The 23,290-nt window shown below is 40.8% G+C and overlaps 1 protein-coding gene across 1 annotated transcript in view; it reads right to left on the bottom strand.

Moving 5' to 3' along the window:
- Positions 1–14,347: 14,347 nt before the first annotated feature.
- Positions 14,348–23,290, bottom strand: part of LOC115366679 (complexin-1) — a 69,712-nt gene continuing 60,769 nt past the window's right edge. The window contains exon 4 of the mRNA XM_030062245.1: positions 14,348–18,311. Coding sequence (XP_029918105.1) covers positions 18,114–18,311 — 198 coding nt within the window. The 3' untranslated portion in view covers positions 14,348–18,113. The remainder of the gene's footprint in view (positions 18,312–23,290) is intronic.

Here is a 23,290-nt window from a genome sequence, read left to right on the forward strand (position 1 = left end):
TATTAAGGTAACTAATTGATTGGAGGAAAATATTTTATTACAGTTGCTGCATACAAAATTATCACTCAAACTGAAGAAAAAAAATGCGGTCATAGTTAGCATTTTAAATCCCTCATGAAAAACTCATATGTGAAATAAACCACATTGGAGCACATGTGATCTCCAACCACATGTGACTTACTATTGCACATGTGAGTTTCCTGTTTTTCCACATGTGATCTGCAGCCACATGTTTTTATTTCACATGTGGAAAAGCAACATGAGAGATGCATGTTCCAAAATCATATATGGTTTATTTTGTGTGATTTTCATGTTTCATGTACAAAATGATGACTCTGACTGAATAAATAAATAAATAAATAAATAAAAAAAGTTGGCATAATTATCATTTTAGATGTTTGTTTAGTTATTGTAGTGCGAACAGAAATTCTTTTTGTAGTCATGGATATTTTCATGTTATTCTTCCAGATGTGCATGGGCCTTAACACTGTTATTTATTTATAAATGTTTCATTTTGCAATTAAATCTGTCATAACCAAGTTGACGTACCGCTCTGGAAGATGCAGGCCGTCGCTCTTGCCTGACGTTGGCAGGATGACACCCTGTCGGACACTTTCACCCTCAAACAGCGCAGGACCTGCTCGCAGTAACGTGTCACTTTTCTCCTGAAGCTTTTTACAGTCCGAAGGTGTTGCTTTTCTCCTGCACAGGGAATTCCCTCAGTCGTTCCATGACGAGGTAAAAAAAAAAAAAAAAAAAAAAAAAAAAAATTGGCGGCTGTCAGACATCATCAGGGAGGGAAAACACGACATCTCAAGGGCCTGTGATAGAAAATTAATGAGATCCTCCCGTTCCGCCATCGCAGTTTTGTCACAGCTGGACTTTAAGTGGTTCAGTACCTTTGCTTAGGGATCTTCCACCATAAAAAACGAGCTATTTGTGGATTTATGTGCAACTGTGGTGCGCATGGCTGCAGTTAGCCATGTGCCTTTGGTTAGCTGAGAGGCATGCACACAGAACATAAAGCAGTGATCAGCCTAAAGAAATAATTAGGACCGATTTCACCCTGTGTGTTTGACTGGACGAGTTTCTAATTTCTGTCCACCTGGCATCAACATTGCAAAAAAGATAAATAGTAAATATGGAGCTATGAGTCATGCCTCACTTGGGCTGGTTCATCTATACTTTAGCTCCACTCGCGGTGAACCAAAAGCCCTGTGCAGCACCAGAGGGCTCACATGTGTGCCTTCCACATCAATGTTTCAGGATCTGTTCACTCCACTGACCCCAGAGAGACTGAGGCGCCGCTCTCTCTCCCTCTAACCTCCTTAAGTGCTGGTGAACACACTATGTATAGCCTGACAGCTGGTGTACAGCAGGCACTGGGATGTACAGCAAAAAAAAAAAAAAAAAAAAAAAAAAAAAAATCTCCATCAGCAAGTCATTTAGTCACATATTCAGTGTTTAAATCATGTTTTCTTCAAAGTAATGCAAAAGGGATGAGATAATCCCACTTGTTTCATGTGTAGTTTTGAGGAAAAAGTGTAAAGCTGTTGAAACAAGGCAGAACAAGGCAGATCAGCCCAGTAAGATCAAGAAAATTACAGAAACGAGTTGATTAGCATCGGAAACAACCAAGATTTTTTCACAAAATGGTACTTTGGTACTAAATGACTTGTAAAATGGATATTTTTTGCAGCATATCTGTGGAGAATCTCAAATGGAAACGCCAAATTAAAAAAAAAAAAAAAAAAAGCATTTGTACTGTGTCTTAAAAAAAATTAAGACACAATACAAGACTATTAGACTCGTAAAATGGATATTTCTGCAGCGTATGTAGTGCACAGTATGGGGAATCTCAAATGGAAACGGCAAATTATGACTTCATTTAATGTGTCGAGAAGAATCCTTCAGGAACTCACAGTGCTGGTAAGGAAGAAGGAAACCCAATAAAGGCAAACTGGTGCAATAAAGAAGTTTTTATGGCTTCTGGAGTTCTCGTTCTAAGTTTTGGAGTCACACACCTGAGACAAACCTCCTAATGACGAGGCTCCCACTTGTTCCTCATTTAAAGTGGACAGGCTTTATTGTTTTCTCACTCTGCAGTAGCCGTGGCTAAATGGCCGAGACAACCCAGACATTTCATTTTCACCCCGCGCTCAAAGATCGCATGATAAAACAAATGTCACTTTTAATCAGCTGCTGATTAAGAGGCAGCTTCATTAACGTCAGATACCAGAAAGTGTACTGTAAGTACAGTATAGACCCCCAACACCCCCCGCACAGCATTTTAATCACGCATGATTGTTTAACTCTTGATTATAATCAATATAATTATGGATGAGCTGAATATTTATAAGTCCTAAGAATAGGCTATCGTGGAAAACTACTGGCGCTGAGCAGGTAGCAGATGAGATTGAAACGAGCAGACTAATTAAATATCGAAGAGGACTGTCTTTACGAAGCCACTGAGTGCTGTGAAAGTGACACAGTTGTCTAGCTAGTTTATTTCTAATTAAAACATATATGTGTGCTGCGATGTACTGCACCACAGCACAATGTATTTCAGTACAGGCTCCATGATCCCTCTGCAGTATTCTTAATGTGTATTTCAGATCTCATTACATATCTGTAAAATAATTCTTTGAAAGCATTTCTTACTGCAAACACTGAATGTGATTGGAGTGCTATGACTATATTGCTATATACTGTATATATATATTGGTATTTATTCAGCCTGAAGCAATATCATATCCCTCAGAGGTTCATATGACCATCTGGAAATTTGTGCAGCTTTAAAATATAGTCTCTCTGGATGCCTGGATTTACTTACAGACCTATGTTGCAGCTCATAAGGTCTATTTGGATCATGAAGCTGCTGTTTGTGCAGAGTAATTTTTTTAGCACGAGCACATGCATGTGTATGCAGATGCTTGCATGAATCCCCTGTGACCCACGAGCACTTTGTGTTTCCTGCGAAAGACAATAAACCTCTGCAAACTCTTAATGTGTATTTCAAATCTCATTACATATCTGTGAAATCAGCTTTTGAAGCCAAATGAATGGCGAGTCTAAAGGAAAGTCTCTCCTGCTGCAAACATAGAATGTGATTGGAGTGCTATGGCCATCGTGCTATATCTATCTATCTATCTATCTATCTATAAGTTCATATGGACCTCTGAAAATTTGTGCAGCTTTAAAAAATAGTCTTTATTGATGCTTGGATTCACTAAAATACCTATGAAGTACACTTTCTATGGATGCTCATATTCACTGGCATGCCTATGTTGCAGCTCGCAAGGTGTATTTGGATCGTGAAGTTGCTGTTTTGCACGTTTCAGAATAAAATTTTAGCATGAGGACATGCATGCGTATGCAAATGCCTGCATGACTTCCCTGTGACCCACGAGCACTTCCTGTTTTGCGAAAGAAGAATCAATCAAAAACAAGCGCAGACATGATAAATAGCAGCCCGGAGCAACGCCGAGCGATTTAATCAGCTGCTAGGAGAGGCGGGTTGAACGGGGGGTCAGGCCGCAACCGAGACAGAGCCCCCCACCCCCTTGAGGTTAATCTGAACTTTCAAAGAAATCTAATTAAAATGGCGGCACTGAAGAGACAAACACTTGCGGGGGCATCTTTTGTGTACCGCTCCTTCAGTACCAGAAAAAAAAAAAAAAAGGTATTTGCTCACCATGACACCTGAGGAAATAGGGTCCAGTCCCCACGGCTGTTACAGAAGTCAGCGGTTCGTCTGAGCCGTGGAAATGCTGCAGAGTTCAGCGCCGACACAAAGACTCACTGTTTATCTTTTCAATTTGTTTTCTTAAGGTCAGATTGCCGTCTTTCTCTTGAGGTGGCAGTAAGGCACAGATAAGAACTCCTCCACAACAGAAACTGCTTAGCATTGAGAAGATGGGAGCAGGAAATATATCCTTTCTCACACTGTATTGTGAAAAGCAGAGTGTTAAGCTTTAATATGTTTTGATGCCTGAAATACCTGAAATACCTTTCTGCTCCATGCTACTATATAGACGCCTACATGCTGGGTGACAAATTTGTTCAAAAGTGAGACATCCACAATTTAAAAACAAAAACAAAAACAAACCAAAAAAAACATACTGTCTTCTTAAAATGACTGCCAGGGATATTTAAAACAAATTCTTGCACCTTGTAATGGGCAACCAGGCAGAGAAAATCATGCACCTCTAATCATAGCAGGTGCTGAGCAGGAAAATCATGTTGCAGAAGAAAAAGCACAGTGTGTGCGCTGAAATGTGCTCCAAGGTGTATTAACTTATTAACACCTGTGCTGTGTTTCAGACCCTCCCTCACAACCTTTAATAAGGTAGATGGTAACCGAGGTCCTTGGTCGACAATGGCGTATTCAATGATGTTGAATAATGATCTGCAGGTAATTGTGTTTTTATCTAGTTTGTGGCTGTGGAGATGAACTGCATGTTGGAGGTGGTTTTCAGTGAGTCGGTATGAGATGTAACCTAGATGCTGTGCAGCTGCGTCACAAATTTCACAGCTGATGCCATCGTGGAGGTCCACTGGAAACATGGCTGTGTGCAAATGTCTACATATATGACCACCCAGTGTAACAACGACAGAGAAAACGTCAATAAAAGTAAATAAATAATCTTACGTTTACCTTAACGTGGCACAGGAAATTGTCCTTTTGTCCGAGCCTTGTCACGAATCAGCTCAGATAAAATCAACAAACTGCAATCTAATATAAATTATTTTTCCAGAGCCACGGCCCCCAGTGCAAAATCTCTTCAAATGAGGCTAATGGAAAGTCAACTTGGGGTCTGAAATATGAAAAAGTATAAAAACTCCTGGCCAACTGTGATACTGAGGCTGACTAGCCATATTAGAGCTGAGCATGTCCAATATAACTGCCCAAGAGTATTTCACATCACCTGAAATCCCAGTCCCATTTGGTAAATGATAAATTATCTGGTCCAGAAAATGGTGAAAAATGTTAATCATGAGTTCCAGCAGCCCATGGTGATGTCCTCAAATGTCAATTGTTTTGTCCGCAACCCAAAGATATGTTGTTTACCGTCATAGCGGACTAAAGAAACCAGAAAATATTTGTATTTGAGACGGTGGAATCAGAGAATGAGGAGATTTTCCCCTTTAAAATGACTCAAAACGATTCATTGATTATGAAAATAGTTGTCGATCAGTATAGTGGTTGGCAAAGAACTGATTACTCAATTTATCGTTGCAGCTCTAATCCACAAACCGCAGATTAGATTAAAGCACGTCCCCACAGACTATGCCGGTGCGAATCAAACCCACATCAGTACAAGAGGACACACCACTGAGGTTAAGGGTAGGGAAAATGATGGGAGGACTGCCTCACTGTGGCTTTAATTTGGGTTTAGAGTAGCAAAAAATTCCATATTGAGGTAAAAAAAAAAAAAAAAAATGAAATCTTTTTGTCCCAGGAGTTTTAAGCAGGCAAGAAACTCCGCTACTTAAAGTGGGATTTCAGCCAATGATATCGTGAACAGACCCTGCTGCCTCTGACACGTGTTATGAATCCCATTAGAGCTCTGGGCAAAATACATCCACATGGTTGTACAGTTTCTTGAATCCAAACTCCACAGAGGATGGTCTGGAGGAATCGGATATATCTGGGAATTCAGAGAGTGCTCCGAGATATTTTGTCCTATTTTGAGAGTGGGGACTGTGGGCGACGGATAAAAAAACAGAGATCTTTTGTCCTGTTAACCACATTCATACTGTAAGTACAGGTGTAAGTGTGAAATAAAATGTAAAGGACTTCTGAGTAGTCTTTGATACTCCCAGCAGTTTCATGGGGGCTGTAGGTGCTGAAATGCCATGCCATCTCCCTTTTTCCCCTTCCCAATTACAACCCTTTACCCCGCTCCTCTCCACTGGTTTGGTGTCAGTTTAGTAAGTGGAGCATAGCTGTTCCTACCCCAAGGATGCTCAGCTCATCTATTTCATGGGAATTCACTTTATAATTTGATACAGAGCTCACCCAGTATTTCCCCACCCTGTATTTCCACTTCTCTGTTCCTAATTTTAGATCCAATTTAAATAGAGGAAAATCTCCATTGTTGAGGAAACTGCATGTGTTTCAGGAACGGTAATCCTAATTGAATGCATTCAAGTAATCTCTGACAGTTTCTGACACTCTGAATTAATGAGCAGCCTTATCTGCACATCATAATAATACATTTTACAGAGGCGCACTGCCATAATGGCATGCTTGTAAGTGTTTGCAGTCAAATTATATACAATTTAAGTGCCAGTTTATCTACTATTAAATCATTATTAATGCAGTGTTTCAGGGGAAACAACAAGTCCAGTGTATTATTCTTTTGGCCGATGACAGTTAATCAGTATAAGAAATTAACTTGAACCACAGAGATCACCAAAGTTGACAGGGTTCATCCTCTGGGGAGCATAAATGTGCTTTCCAAAGTTTGAGGCAATCTCCCGATAGATTTTGAGATATTAATTTTGGCATTTTGGCTTAAGGGTGATGCTTCAGGAAAGGCAAAGAAGTCACCAAATTTGACAGGGTTCAGCATCAGGGGAGCATAAATGTGCTGTCCAAATTGAAAGGAAATCTGCCCAGTAGATATTGAGATATTTGACATTTTGGCTTAAAATGATGGTTCAGGAAAGGCAACAAGATCACCAAATTTGACAAGGTTCATCATCGGGGGAGCATGCATGTGTTCAACAGTTAATTGACATTGACATTGACTGTTGCATGTTCACATAGATTCTGAGATGGTAAATTTGACATTTTGGTGTGATGGTGGCACTAGAGAAAAAGTGATGGTGCCACCAAAACTGACAAGGTTCATTCTCTGGGAAGCACTGATACACTCAGCAAATTACTTGGCCATCCATCCATTACATTTAGAGACATCACCAAAATCGTACCTCCATGTACAGTGAATGGTGGGCTGACACTGTACACCTTTAAAATGCCAGTCTGGTACTTAATACCCATATTACCACATTTTTATGGAGGTTAATTTGTGTCATTTCAATGTCAGAAAATCCACGCATACCCCCAAGAATTTTGTAGCTTTATCAGTTGATTTTCTCCAGATGTTAACACTGAAGATGTCACTGTTAAGGAGTGTGCCAAAAAAAAAAAAAAAAAACCTGCTGTCCTATTTTTATATGCACTTTCACTTTTAGTGGCTGCACTGGCCTAGATCATAATGAGACATCCACCATTTGAACCACTGCCAAATTTAGCACCATTAGATACTTGGTTCTCTATAATTTTAAGTTACTGAATGATGATCTTCAGGTAGCGATGTTCATTTTTTTCAAGTTGGCTGTATAGCTTTTTGAAAATGAGCTGTAGATTGGAAATGATTTCGCAAAAGTACATTCACTCTCACAGACCTGCCCTGAAGCGTATGAGTCTCAAAGGCTAGAATGTTGAATTACAGTAGAGTTACTGCTGAGAGCAACTTAAAACAGCGGGGAATCAGCATTTTAAGCACCTGGAACGCTTTGAGTACCAGGCAGTGACAAGCTCTCCAAACTAAAATGACCTCCTGATGAAGATCAGACAGGACATCATGAACTAGCCCGGTGCTTCTCAGACAAAAGCCAGTATTTCAATTTCAAAGCTGCCCATTCGCTCGAAGCTGCGCGGGGCCCTTCTGCATAAATCTGGCCTCATTTCTTGACCGTGGAACAAATGAGTGTCTTATATTAAATTTGAGGCAATTAGGCCCTCTAAAATAAGTAATTGGTATTCTGGATGGATCAAACCGTCTCAGTCAGGCCTGGATGAGGGAATAGTGGGTAGACTAAGAGCTGCAACATGAGAATTTGAGTGTCCTAGACATTTCATCATTTGGTAATAGGATATCAAAACGTTTTCTATGGTAACCGACGTGTTTTTTATTTTAATCTTGGACTTGCATTTCCTCCTCTTCTCTTTTCCCCCACCATACATGCTCAAGGCCTTGATAACCACAGAGGGGGTGATTTACTTTACACCGCTCTCTGCCACGGCTGCTTTAGAGTGGAAATTCAGATGTCAGGTTCAGAGCATTACCCTCTGTTATCAAATTTCCATAGATGGCTGGCAGTTCAATTTTGCAGCTCAGCAGAGCTTAATCCAAAGCAGCAGCACTTTCTGGGAAGTAAGGCTACAGATTTACCCTGGACGAAGAGTGCTGCAATATATAGTGCATCATGTTTAGAGGTAATAAGACCATGCTGAGGGGAAAAAAAGACTCCATGGAAATCAAGACCGTGATGCCATGCTGCAAATGGGACAATTTACAAAGATATTATGTACATGCGGTGCAATTTTAGGAGTGGCAGTAACCCACAGGTAGAGGTTCACAGAGTCGAATCCCTGGGTCGGCTGGAAAAATGCAGGTGGGGATGAATGGGCAACACTCATCCCTCCTGCAAAAACTACAATTGTAATGCCCTTGAAAAAGACACTTAATCCCCAATTGCATCAGAAGAGCTGCTCAGTCCAGCAGCATAAAACACTCTCAGAGAGTGAATGTGAGCATGCTACAGTCACCTTTCCTGGATGAAATGAAAATGAAAAAAAAAAAAAAAAATAGTGAGGAGAATAAGACCCCAGCAATATCAGATGTATTGTGCAATAGAGCTGGATCACCACAACCAAACAAATAAAATTTAGAGGCATATTAACTGTAGTTGAATCCGCACCACAGCTGTTTTCATGGTGGGAATGCTTTTTGATGAAATGTCGTTTGCACAGAGCAGAAACGGCATTTCACAGCAGTAGAGTAGCAACAGCTTCCCTGAAGGAAATGTTAAGTTATTGAAACCCGACAGTATTTATAGACAGCAGAGAGCATCCTGTTTACTCCCTGCAAATCCACATGGAGAAACATGCAGTATTCATACACTCAGTTTACATCATCTATTTATGGGGGAGGTTTTTTTATATATAATGCAAGCCTCTACATGGGATAAAACGGTTTAGAAAATGTGCAGCACAGTCTCAATATCATTATATGCCAGTGCTTCAGACTCAGAGGAGGGATGTTCACTAATTGAGGTCAGGAGCACTCTTGAACAGCACTTTTTTAGTCCTTCCCAACCCATTCGTTTGCTCCTTTTAACACGGTGAAATAGAGGAATGTCCCATTGGAGTCCTGTCCTGAAATTACTCGTCTTATCATACGTTAGATATCTTGTCACTGTGCCGGATGGAAAAGAGGCTCCCACGTCTGTCCCTGATACGAGCTGGAAGGTCTCGGGACTATTTTATTCATTAACTGGGCCCATTATAGCTTCATCTGAGCCTCCACTGCAGCTCCAATCTGATGTCAATGGACTTGTCAATCTGAGGCTCCCCAGGACGCTGTGATACCCATCAAGCTCCCCCGGACTTAGAGCTGAATGCCGGGGGAAGACATTTCCCAGCGCGATGACAGTCAAATGGCGGCCTGATGGATTCGAAATGAATCGTGCTTCCCTCTGTAACATTCATTTGCATGTAATCAAAATATGCAAAGCAGAAGAAAATCTCTCTGTGTGCGTATCTGCGCTAAGCATATGGTGTGTCCGCTGGACGCAGTTTGATGAGAGAATAAACAAAGCTTTTTTTAGGGCGATTGGCTGTCTCTGTGTATTAGTTTTGCAATATGGAAATTCACCAGCACTGGTCACGCACTATTGGTCACTCACTACATTATTGCCTCTGCAGCTGAAACCTCCCTGCATTTCACGCAGCTCAAACACACAGCTAGGACAGCACTGGGTGTTTGATATGTATAGCTTACTGCATGTGTTGTCTTGTTTTGCCCTTTTGCTCTTGCAAAACTGTTGCCGCAGATTGAGATTTTAGTTGAAAGCCATTTCTTACGGGCAGAAATAATCTGATTGGTTGAGCTAAACCTCAAAACTCCAATTCACTGGCAGATTTTACCCAAGACTACTATCTGATACTAACCACCCAGAGAAATATCGCAGCAATAAAACCAACTGTCTGGTTTCTCCATTTTGGGCACACAGAAGCCTGCATTTAAAAAGTGGTTGGTAAAACAAGGATTTTATATTACTTATTTTGTCCAGTGAATCCAAACTAATGACCCAAGCTTTAAGCGTTCGGCAAAAGTAACGGATCAGATTGGTACTCTGCATCAGTCATTACTTAAAGTTTTGTACTTGGAATCGGAAATGGTATCAGTGCAACGTGTTCATTAGCAGTCAAAATTACCTCAAGTTTGATGACAGTAAAAACTATGGGAGTGTACCATAATTTGCTGAGCCCTGTGCTCCCTCAGCTCTCTCTAAACAGTCTAAACTCAAGACCAAAACTTTGTGTTTGTCAGTTTAATCCACTTATGTCAAACCCCAGGCCGGTGGACCAGATCAGAATGAGTATGAGATAAAACATGCATTTTCTCCTCAGCAGAGAATGGGATCATAATGTAAACTACACAATGCATTATGGATTATAGGAAATGGATGCTCTGATGGCATTGCTTGTAGTGGAGTAAACAGTAGATGTTGGGATCATGTTTAGCATTCATCCAACTTAACAACAGGGCATCAGCTACCATGATTGTGGTCATGATGGACATGGGCAACTGATCACTAATCGTGTGATTTCTCAGCTCTCCAGCCTAAAAGCTAAGTGCTGTTAGATCATTGAGTTTAACAAGGAGGCATTGCTAGATTAAGACTAGATTTACAATGTTATTCATATGTTAGTAACATATTTTTCCACAATAAATGGTGTGCAGTGAAGCCTTTTGAATCTCTTTATGTGTATGACAGGTGTCAGGTCAGGTGTTCAAGTTCAGGTTAAAAAAATAATAACAAAGCAAATATAACTCTTGCAAAGACAAGTGCCTGTGGGCTTTGTTGAGCAAAAAGCACCAGAGAACAAGTGCTGAGAAGCTCCCAAATCATCTTTTATATGGGTGTCTCAGTTCTTGTGTTTGCATGAGTTTCAGAAGCACTAGCAGCAGGTGGGCATTGCCACACATCCAGCACTGAACCACTGGCTCACTGTCACGCTGAGATTTTCAATTCCTAAACTGCTTCAAAGTGTCTGTGCTCACGCCACAAACAAAGTACGAGAAGAAGTCAGGAAAAGTTAGTCGTGGTAGCACCTGTCCACTATTTGTGCTCGTACGGATCGAGACTGTTAATCTCCTTCATTTTCTCAGTAACTGAGAGAGTCATTTTCTCAGAAGCCCAGGAGGCGGTGCGCCACATGAGCCAGTATAACCCACGGGCAACCCCATAGTAACCACTGTTATTACACGCAGCTCAGAAGACAGGCAAAATTAGGGCTGCAATTTGTAGAGCCACATAAAGATGGTGAGGGAATGATTCGATAAGGCTGGACCAAGTATGACAACTTGAGTGTGTTGTTTCCTAACCTATAAGAGAACATATGGATGTGGGGATATAAGATCTAATACAGATTGGAATTCATTTTTTAGGGACTGAGGAAATACTTGGACTGACCCTGACAGTCCTTTTTTCTTACTGCAATAAAAAAAAAAACAACACTAATGATTCGTTCTCTCCATCTAGTGCTTTGTGCTTTGCCAACTTTCCCACAGGGTCTAAACATCACCAGTTATGGGCTGCAGCTCTATCCTGGTAGGTGGGAGAGAAATCCCCGTCGAGCTTCCTCATGATTACAGCCACAATCAAAAGTCAGGAAAAAAAAAATCATTTTCTATCGAGCTAAGGCTCCAGTGCCAGTCTGCTAACCCTGGCTGTTTCACGCGGCCAGCGCACAGTGGAGAGCAGTTAATTGACATTGACTGTTGCATGTCTACAGGACACCAGTCGAGCTCGGCTCCCCCACAGCCTGAGTGGTGCTTAGTGAGCACAAAGGCAGCTGGGTCTGAAAAGGGTCTACCTCAGAGCATGAATACTAATGGAACTGATTTATAACCCCATTTCCTGCAGGGTGACCGGTGGACTTTTATTGCGGAGGAGGAGCCTGGTCTCTTGTGTGTGCTGAAAAGGCGGCTTTGGCCTGGAGTGGTGGAAATGCAGCCGCAGAGTGAAACCTATGGAGGCTGTGCAGTTGTGCCACGAACCTCCTGACAGCCACGCCCGGCGCCGTCGTGGAGGAGCATGGGAGAACTGGCTGTGGGCAACAACGGCTAAATATAGAGGCGAGAGAGTTGAAAACAGATTTTGTGCAGTGGGTATATGCCATTTCAGTAACCTTAAGGAAAAGATAATGGACTGTTAAAGCAGGATTATTTCCACATTTATTTTAATCTCGTAAATAGTCTCTACTCTATAAGTACTACAAATAGTGGCTCTTTTTGACTTTATTTGCTGGCTGACTAGTAAACACGCTAATTTGGCAAAACAAATAATATTGTCTTTGCTTTTTGAAAAGTGTGTCTTTTTTGAACAGTCCTGCCCCCTCCATCCCTCCCATCAAATAAAACTGTGTCCTGCTCCCTGATTTCTGATTTCTCATTGGTTTACGCTTTTAAATGATCCCTCCCTGTGCTCTGCCCTTCCTCAACATGCTGTTTAAACAGGAACTGCAGAAAATCAAGCTTTTACTAATCAGCTGTGTTTACAGGAAGATTCACTGACCAGATATGAAATGGTTTACAAGATCACATGCTGATAAATACAAACCTATTTAGATATATTGTTTAAACCAAGCTGACCTCCAATACGGCTTCCAGTGGGTTACTTACATTTGAAAATCCCAATAGTGAAATAGTACTGTACATATTCATCTCTTTATCAGGACGATTTGCTGAAAAAGTTGGGGAGTATACTGAATCTCTATTCCCAGGGTCCCATGTTGCCTCTATGTAATTTTTTTTAAAATGTCTGAAATGGTGTTTATTGACAATATATGGCATATGTTTGATTAAAGATAGTATCTTTGGAGACAACTCATCTATGAACACAATTTTAGATATTATTTACTAAACAGATTATGATCTTTTTATGGTTAGGGATCATCAGATGGAGGGAACATGATGTTGTTTACACTAGGATCCTGGAGACGATGAGTGGATTCTAAAAATTTGCTTTTCTTTCAGGAAAAAAGATCTTGTTTAGCGCCTCACTAGATGCTGTGGTCATTTCAGGTGAGAATGTAAATGAGTCAAACTTCGTCAAATAAATTAACCAACTGCTTCACAACTATTATGACTAATACTAATAATAGCCTGTCTCTGGGAAGGGAGGGGCCGTCTCTGCTCAGGAACTGACAGAGCATAAAACCTCACATCTGTTGCAACAGATAGTGTGAAAGGTTTGATTTCTCCCCTGCTCTCTGCAACCCACATGCATGTTTTTTAAAAATCAGGCACCACGGCACACCACCTGAACCACTAACTAAAACAATAATGTTAATCCTGCGTCATTCTTTCCCTCTAAGATGAACAAAGTTGTGTCTGTTTAGTGAATAAACAATTGAATCTCAAGTAGGAATGAAGTGGCTGCTAACCTTTAAAAAGTGAAATCTCTGATTGGAAGGTAAATAAATATGGAAAATGTGCTGCGCTGCACACTGGGAAAGGTGATGCCTGCAACCTTTCAGCAGAGCCTCATTTTAAAACCCAAACTTAAACTCTGACAAGCAATATGCCGGAAAATGTCAAAGTATCATAATCGATTAACCTCGTTTAATGTCGGCTTTCTTTTTTTTTTCTTTGGCGTTAAACCCGACTCAGAGCATCATCTCCCTCCCTAATCCGTTCTTGGCACTGCTCTATCTTCTTCCTAGTGGATTTGTTTGATGCAGAAGGTTTCCTGATACCCATATTACAGACCCATTTATGGCAAACAGACTTTGTCATGACAGAGATGCTATTTGCATTGCTTTGATGTCCCTGTTGCGTACATCCGCTGTGACACGATTACACGTCAGGTTTGTTGTTTTGGAAAAAAAAAAGTTTATCCAATCACGATTTGAACGACACAGTGGATTCTGTTCACAGCCCTTTCGCTTTTATTGAATAGATGTTAAAATTCCTTAGGAAAAAAATGTGAAAAATGCACAACAGCCATGTTGAAGATGAAAAACAGAAGGATTGCACTCCAGAGACTGACAGAAACAGTTAACATGTGATATACATTGAAGGTCTTTGCACATACTTCCTTGACGAATGCCATGCAATGGAATATGATTTAAAGACTGCAGATTTTGCCTCAGTCTCACAAATCATGGATGTCTCGCCTCCCATTAGCAGAAACACACTGTACGTCTCTACCACCGCTTTCAAAATATTTATAAGAACTTCTTTTTTCTTTTACACAGAGGGAGCCATAGCCATAGGCCTGCTGTCGAACCGGTTGAATGCAGAAACACAGGACGATGAACAATTATATGAAATCACTTTATTCTCAGAGTGTGCGGTGATTCCATTTTTGCAGGAATGTTACAGACTAAAATATCTGTCTAAAATGGCATGCAGTGAGGCTAACAGGTGGAGCTTTGAAACACAGAGAGGACACAAACAATTATTATCAACAACCTTGCCTACATCGCACACCATAAGCATGCATACATTTTGTCAACAAATAGGGAGATAGAGAAAGAGGGAGAAGGGTGAGAAGATTTCGCCATACAAAAGAATGCACCAAATTAACACATTTTTCTCAAAATACCAACCACCAGAGGACAGAAACAGGACTGGCTACAGACAATAAAAAAAAATCAAAAAACAAAACTTCACCAGAGTAAGCATCTTCTCAACACATAAAACAGAGAAAGACAGATGCAAGGAGAGAGAAACATCAGACAGTTACATTCAAATCACATCAAAGGAAGATCTTTTTTTTTTTTTTATCTTTTTTTTTTCTTTGTAAGTGGCTTATTTGTCAGGCAGTTTTTTATCATATCAATGGCGGGATGAGCGGCACAAAATGACTGACTTCTAACAGAATTTGAACAACGCTGAGTGGATCAACAGTTACCTGGCGTGGCACTGATACTGGACGACAAAATATTGATTACGCATGACTTGGGCAGTTTGCTTGGGCAGTGGTCGATAAGCCATTTTAGCGCAATCAACTGGCGTTTGTTTGCTGATGATACACGTGTTTATAATGACGTCGATGGATGAGATGCAAAGGGTGAACTGATTTCAGAGCACACCAGTTTGGGAGAAAAACCTCACTGGTGCCATGAAGAACTCCACACACTCATGATGGTTCATAACTAAGTCCTATAAGTCCTATAGAGGGATTGACCGGGCAGTAATTGTAGCTTCCTATGATATTATCTGGCCAAACAAGGTACATGTTCTTGAGAAAGTAAAGGTGGCGTGTGCTTGGTGGGCCCCTAGCAATTAAATTGTTCAGTTTAATCACACGAGGCCAGTTTAACGTCATGTAAAACAATTCAAACTTAAAGCTAGAATACCTGAGAATTTCAAAATAAACAAGACATGCAGTAAGTAAATTAAAAAAAAGAAAACGTCTTTTCCAAGTCTACCACTACCAACACTATTCTTTGGTTTGATTGGATAACTACGTCTGATGAATGATGAATTTGAGTGTAGAGCGATGTATTGGCCCATGACTGGTGAAAAGAGGCGTGTTCAATAAATATTGTTGTTGCTATCAGCTAAAAGGTTCACACACTGTTTGAACAGAGGCTGAGAAGGCAGTTTACAAGTACATTAAAACCACAGGCAGTTCAATAAATGTGCTCTGTATGTGACCGTACCACATCGTGTCCTTTGATGTCTTTTAAAAATATTCGGCACTGTTAGAAAGCTCACTAAGGGCTGATGATAAACGCTAAATTTCCCTTGTCTACCACACAGGAAACCATAGGATCAGAGTCACCTTTTTTTTTTTAACACTGAGCTACCTAGTAACCTGACAAAAAGGCAAATGACATTGTAGCAAAGAGCTTTAGTGTTTCGGAAAAGATTAATAGACCTACAGCTATAGGTGTGCGTGTGGATCACAAGTTACATTTTCTAGCAAGATTTCATCACAAGAATTTTATCACTTTTTCACTCCAAAGTTTACCGCTAGTAGCACATAGACGCTTTCCCTTCAACTTCGTGTGGGATTTGTTTTTTTCTGTACATGGCAGGCAAAAGAGCTATATCAACATTAACTTGGTCATGTGTTGAATCTTTGTGTATAGAATATGTCGGATTCACACTAGCATCTATTTTTCAGATTATAACAACATCAAATCATCATGACGCACTTGCAACGTAGGCAGCGACGTAAAAACCCAACAGTTTGTATGTTACCAGCGTGGGTCCGGTGGAATGTCTCAAATATCTGGAATGTTTTTACAAGACACCATGGAAGAAAAGATAAATAAAAAAAACAAGGCAAATGGATAGAAAATAGATTTCACCTTCATCGGTCCAACTTTCAACTGGTTCCTTCCCAGTGATTAACCTGCACCACAGTGCGCTGGACCAAGAAAATGACCTTTTTTTGTTGTGCCGCCATGATGCTCTCATGCACTTCTAGCAGACTGTGTTCCAGTCTCTGGGCCGTTTTCAACAGAAAGTGTCTCTCCTCTTTGAACAGCCATGGTTTGGTTTTTGTTAACAGTTCATTTCAGTTTTTAATGTGCTCATTATTTTGTAATGAGTGACTGAACATTTCACGACATGAAACAAATCATCCCACCTTCCCCCTTTTCTCTGAGTGTTTTCAATCAAACATGTCTGACCTACAAAGGCTTCACTGTTACTACCCAGACACCGCTGTGCCTTTAACACTGACTAATACACTAAGGAATAAGTTAAAACACACAACAATGAAGATTGTCTGTTATTGCTGATTCGGGACCGCAGCCCCTTTAGTTAACCAACGGACACAAGACAACTTCATTTCGAACAATATATTGCACCATTGTCACTGTCTGTTCACATATAGTGTGTTCACAACGTAGTTGTGTTTGTGAAATCAAACAAATATATTCTTTTTTTTTTTTTCTACAAAAATGAATGCAAATGTAAACACAAAACTGTCTACAACCGATGATTTAGCCTGGTCTAAGGTTCACGTCCTATAGCAAAGCAGAGCGAGCGACAGCTGCCACAGGACATTAAAACCGAATGTTCATACCACAAACAGGGAAAGCACGGCAGGAGTTTGACCTAACTGCTTCGCGACAGTCTTCGTTCATCGAGAGCGTGTACAGTTTCCCTCGTGGAAGAACAGTTCAGACACAAAGTCACACATCGCCTACTGTACAGTACACGGCGACCAGGATGTCAGTGAAATAAAAATGGAAAACCAGTTATTGCCTCAAATATCAATGTATTTCTCTTCATTGTAACAAATGGAATGGGGTCCGTATACGTACTTTACTTCACAAAAGTTAACTGCATGCTTGAAAAATAAAAAAAAAAAGTCTCAAAATGTCAGATGATGAATTCCTTAACTTTCTGGTTTACAGCTGTTTTGACTTAACCAGAGCTCATATTACACATTCACAGTAAACCGATGAGAACATGAGGGACAGTTAATGGGATGAATCCTCACAACGGAGAACCAATAAAAATGCAAGTATTTATATACACTATATGTATCAAATATTAGCAAGAACATAACAGGAAAATTCAATCAAATTTTGATATGATTTGGATAATTTCTTAAAAGTTAAAAATATGGCTTATACTCTTAGTCATCTTGTTATAATATGTTATATTTTACTCACATATAGTTCTCTCTTTTTTTGTAATTTATTTATTTTTTTAACCCGAGGCTATTTACAAACCAAAAAGTGTGGATGATGGGTGATACTCTGCTCTGATTCTTGGACCTGGACTTTATTGATAACATGGCGTCAGATTTGTCTTGAAGTGAAGGTATTGGATCTATGCAGGCGTTACATAATTTTATAAAATAAGGTCATATTCGCAGTAATATCAAAAAAGATACTCTGCCCAAACTGAAAAAGTATGTACCGCCGTCATAGATCAGATATTTTCATGTCAAGGACAAAGTCATGGCACGTTGCTCAATTCCAGGACGCTCAGAAGTCGGTTTTTGGGGGGGAGAGAGGAGTGACTGCAGATTGGGGCGGGGCGGAGTGGATGGTATTAGTCTTGGTTAGATATATGCTGTAAGAAGTTAACAATCATATTTCACCCAGAACACTGTTACTTTTTATTGAACATATCCATAAGCGGGCCCGGGAGGAATTTCATGACCGTGTCCACGATGCTCTCCTCCTCTTCCTCCTCGTCGCCGCAGCCGGTGGGAACGGCCTTTTTGGGGCGGGTGAGGCTGCCCTCGGAGGCCTGCTCCATGGCGGCGGCTGCCTCGGCTTCCTTCTCTTCCTTCTTCTTGATGCCATACTGTGAAACAACACAGGAAAGAAAGAAGCAGCCGTGTTACAGAAGTCTGTTTTTAAACTGTATCGACACCCAAAACCAGACAGATTAGAACCAGCTGGTGAAGCTTTTGGAGACCCGCCGCCATTTCCACGCTTCCCATTCATTGTCTATGTAGGCAGCCATGCAATGCATTCTGGTAGCCAATGCATTCTTGCATTGCATTTCGAGAGACGGGGTGTCGCATTGGCTCCTGATTTGGCATGACTCACCGCCTCTGGAAAACTGCCACAAAAGCCATTTTTAACCTAAAAAGAAGACCGATTCAGCAGCTGCATGGTTTATTTCTCGCCTCAAATGTTCTCAGAAATGCATTTCAGTGAACTGTTTTCGTAACATTAAAGAAAGTTTCGAAAAGAGCCGCCATGTCGATCTGGTTTGAAATCCGGGCCCACTGGTGCAGCTAGGAAGTGTGTGTGTGGTAATAGGAGAGAGCAGCTGTCAATCATCAGGATTGACACACTCATTAAGCTTCCAAATCTGGGAAGTCTCAAACACACAGCCTTGTGGACACACACTGAGAACAGAACCACCTCTGAGAACATCCTGATTCGACACTTTTAAAGAATGAATCAACAGAAAACACAGAGGCATCTGTTCTAGCCACAGGAGGTGCACTCCGTCGACACATTTCGACGGTTTCTTCGCAGGGTGACGACTTTGCTGCATTTGGGCGGTTCTGATCAACTCAAAAGTCAGAGAAATATCACATGACCGACTCATGTTTACCATGTGTTTGTGCTGAGGTGTCTGTTGGGATGTGAAGAAGCTGGTCCGCTGACCATTCATGAAAGATGCTGCTCACTGACAGGTCTCAGGTACCATTATTTACTTGCGTTATGATCAAAAAATATATGGATATTATTTACGATTGACCTGGTATGTTGTCTTCAAGTTGTCCATGTTGAGGTGATCACAACTCACGACTCACACCCTGCGCTTACCGCTCACAATTAATGACTTTATCAGCCGTTTTAGTGCAAACTTCTGGCGGTAAACTTGAAATGTCTGATTTTTTGAGTTGATGAGGAAGGCCTCAACACACCATCATCACTCTGCTGTTAGCCACACCCCCATATCATAACATACACGTGTTTCACAGCAAATGCCACCCAGAAATCTAACATTTGTTTGTATGCCAATATTCCATTATGTTTATAAATGTCCCCGTCCAATCCTTCCATCACATAAAATCACCTTTGCCGTTGTGCATTCATGGTTCCTCTTTCCATTTTTATTCATTTTGATTTAGAGTTTGCCTCCTGCCTCAACATCCTGTCATCCATCCAGAAACATCAAAGAAAGACACCAAGGAATTGCCGTTTCTTGTGATGTTAATACGAAAGTGAGATTTCTCCCTGTAGTTCCTAAGGGAGCAGGTTTTGCGTGTTTAGAGGTTCCTCACTGGTCTACTGGAGAAACCTCCTGCGTACTTTGCCCTTATCCATAATGAGTCATTTTTTTTTACACTTAAAGGAAACAAAAATGCCACGGCCTCTCTGTTTTTCATGGTACATCCAGAAAACAGAGGGAGACACGTAGGATACTGAGCTGAGGATGAATTAGACTGGGATGAGACGGAGCATGAAAAGGTCAATAAATTGGTTCAAAGTGTTATTGTTCTTGCAGAGCTGGTCAAATGCCTCAATTTGCATGACTTAACCTCAGGTTATGTGTTCATGAACGAGTTAATGTGGCCTGCAGGGGCCTCTTGGTTGCTGTCTGAAGTGTAGCCTCTTGTGTTTGAAACTCTGAAACTGGAAGAGTCGGTCACATTTAAGTGTGTGTCTTACACATGGATGCAGCATTTGTGTGTGTGTGTGTGAGCATTTGTGAGGGATTACATAGACCTGAATGCACAAATGAAGCTTAAACTGCTGCTGGCTCTAATTTGACCTGCCAAGATATTTTATGCAGGATACCAATTACTTTGGCTCGGGCACTCGGCTGGTCTCCTTCACAGTGCTAACAATTAGCTTCATAATAAAACACAGACCTCGTGCCCCTGCTTCTTTTACATTAATATTTCTGAAAGCGCAAGAGAGAGAGGAAAAAATTAAATCACGGGTGTGAGCAACAATAGATGGCAAATCTGTTTCAGCGCGGCCTTGATTTTGAGTATCTTGAACATTTCCTTTTCTGCTTAAAATGCAAGAAATTAAGTTGAAGCTTTGGCTCCATTTAGTGCAACACTGCTTTTTTTCCCCTCTCCTCCTCAGTGAATACTATTGTGTGAATGCAAAGTGTCTGAGTTCTGTCTTTATTTGACTGTTGTTGAGTTGTCACTCAGCAGGCACTGTGAACTTGGCTAGTTAACATAATTTTCCATGGTAACTTGAAAATCTCCAATACTTTTTTTTTTTTATTTTGCTTTGTTTTGTTTTGCCTTGTGTTTGTGGTGATTGTGGTGCCATTAATCTGTTATCAAATATATTCACAACACACCACGTTAGAAATCCACATATTGCTGTTGCTCTTGTAAAAACTGAAAAATTCAACTGCACTTTTGATATTTCCACGTCGATCAAAGGATCACATGTTCCTGTACGGGTCCTGAAAATTGCCTGACCTTTTAATGCAACTTTTTCTCTCCATTTTGGCCTCCTGTCCATATCGAAAACATCATCGCTGACAGTGCAACTTTTGGAAAAGGCTCTTCCGAGTGGAATTGTTTAAAAATGCCATTGAAATGCGGTGAAAAAGCGTACAGTTTGATAACGCTGACATCAGCGCTGCAGCTTTTCTTCTTTGCACATACTGACAGCGGAGATGCTGACCTCACAAAACTGAAACTTTGATGTTTTTTTGCTAAATCTAACAGATTCTATGATTGGGAACTTTCAGTAGGAGTAGCTTCATTCATTTTCCACACAGTTTTAGATGTTTTTAATTGTTTTTTTGTTTGCATTAGTAGATTACCAATGTCAACAAACTGCAGCCGTCACTCCTCAGTTTCCTTGGCTCATAGCATGGAGACTTGTGCATTTTTTAATTTTGATATTTTTTTTAAAATATCAAAACAGAAAAACAAACATGCATTTTCAAAAGTATCTGTAAGCATTAGACGTGGCCTTAGGATGTTGAAACCCTTTTGAAAACTTCACTGGATTTATAAAAATGTCTTGTCATCGAGCTTAAGAAGGCTGTTTCTCTTAGTTGACATTTTGGAGACATAAGGCTTTTCACCCAGCAGTGATGACGGCATGAGGCAAGACAAGTCCACACAGTCTGAGCCAATTTAAAACTAATGCTGGTAGACATTTGCATGTCAGCACAAACACTGGTTCCTTTATTTAACCTCAAGCTTTTAATAGCCAAAAGTGGGTGATATCGGCTTGCACCCCAAGGCCTCGACACTCTGAAAACAGGCTCTCTTGTTAGCATTTATTTTGAAGTTAAGGCCCTGGATCTCTGCCAGCGTTACCTGCATGTATAGTTAATGGTTTCAGGGACATCAGTGCAGCTGGACACAGAGGAGAGGGGCTGTGGCATTGCAGGAGGGTCGATAGTGTGCCTGCCTGCCTGCCTGCCTGAGCGATGGCGGATCTTAAGGCAGAGATGCGGAAAATGAGCCGGACTCTCCTGTGACCTCTTCGCTGCCCTCCCAAGCATAAGTTAATGTGATTCTGGGGCAATAAATATCTCAAAGGGAGAGGGCTACTGTCCATTTCAGCCGGCGAAGATGCACATGGGGGCAGAGTGTGTGTGTGTGTGGGAGTGTCTCTGTTTGGCTTCGGCACACAGAACTGAGCAGTAGGGGTGTGTAAGGAACGGCTTGCTCTGTGCAAAAAAATAAAAAAAGGAAAAACATACAAACAAATCGCCTTTTCATGTTCTCTTTTTGTGTCGATGCAAATTTGCTTGCCGTTCATTAAAACCCACATCCACCCCAATAATATCTGCTGTCACAACTAAAGCATGTTTTTGTCAAGCTTTGATATTTCTAAGAGATGCCTCACAGGGATGCAGGAGACGCTCTTTGAGGTATGAGCGACGCACTAAAGCCTTCCTCCCTCGGCTGTCAAAGGAGCATTTCATAGATTTGAAAATGAATGCGCAACGCATGGATGAGATTGCCTGAGTCGTCTGTAATGAATGGCTTAGTATCAAGGCCAATGCACACTGACAAAGACCAGCAGGGGTGGCTTGTGGGTACTGGAGTCATGGTTTGAGGGCTGCTTAAATTCGAGTCTCGCGGTTCGCCCAACGCTGAGATTCATCCTGCAGCAAATGAGACCCTTTGGGTTCCCTCTCGGCTTACTTCCTTATTCCCCCATCAGCTAATGAGATGTTACTTTCTGATCCATCTTCTTAACACACACACACACTCATTTCTTTCCATCAGATCAGCTGCAAATGCACAGTCATTGTGCAAAGCTGATGTTCCTAAAAGCTCGAGTCCACATGGGACAAAAATCAATCGGCAGGGAGCTGTAACAAACAAAAACCATTAGCGAGAGACAGCCGGCAGCTAATGTCTAATTCTTAGACTGATCTTTAGCCTGCTTATACTTAATGGCTGCAATAACAGCACACCAGTTGCAACAATTCCCGTGGAACTGAGTGTGTGGTTTTTTTTTCTAAGTTTTTTTTCGAAGACATGTTTATATAATACTTACTAAAATGTTTTTTTTCTGTTAATTATTGTTTCTGGATGCAAATAGATACATCCACAAAGGGAACAAATAAATAAATTAATACAGACTCTGGAGATAAATCAAGAGTTTGTTGGCAAAAACATATCTATCCAATTATATGCATCTCCATAAACCGTGTGTTTTGTGTGTGTTTTTTTTCCCCCCAGGTAATATCAATCCAAAAATCACCCTGGAAAGCTAATGCGTGGGAGATATTGGCTTTTGAAGCACAATTTGGGATTTTGGATCCAGAAAATTATGTGAAATATTACATACCACAGTTAGTTCTTTTTCTTTTTCCAGGAA

The sequence above is a fragment of the Myripristis murdjan genome, chromosome 10, assembly GCF_902150065.1.
Source record: "Myripristis murdjan chromosome 10, fMyrMur1.1, whole genome shotgun sequence".
NCBI lineage: Eukaryota > Metazoa > Chordata > Actinopteri > Holocentriformes > Holocentridae > Myripristis > Myripristis murdjan.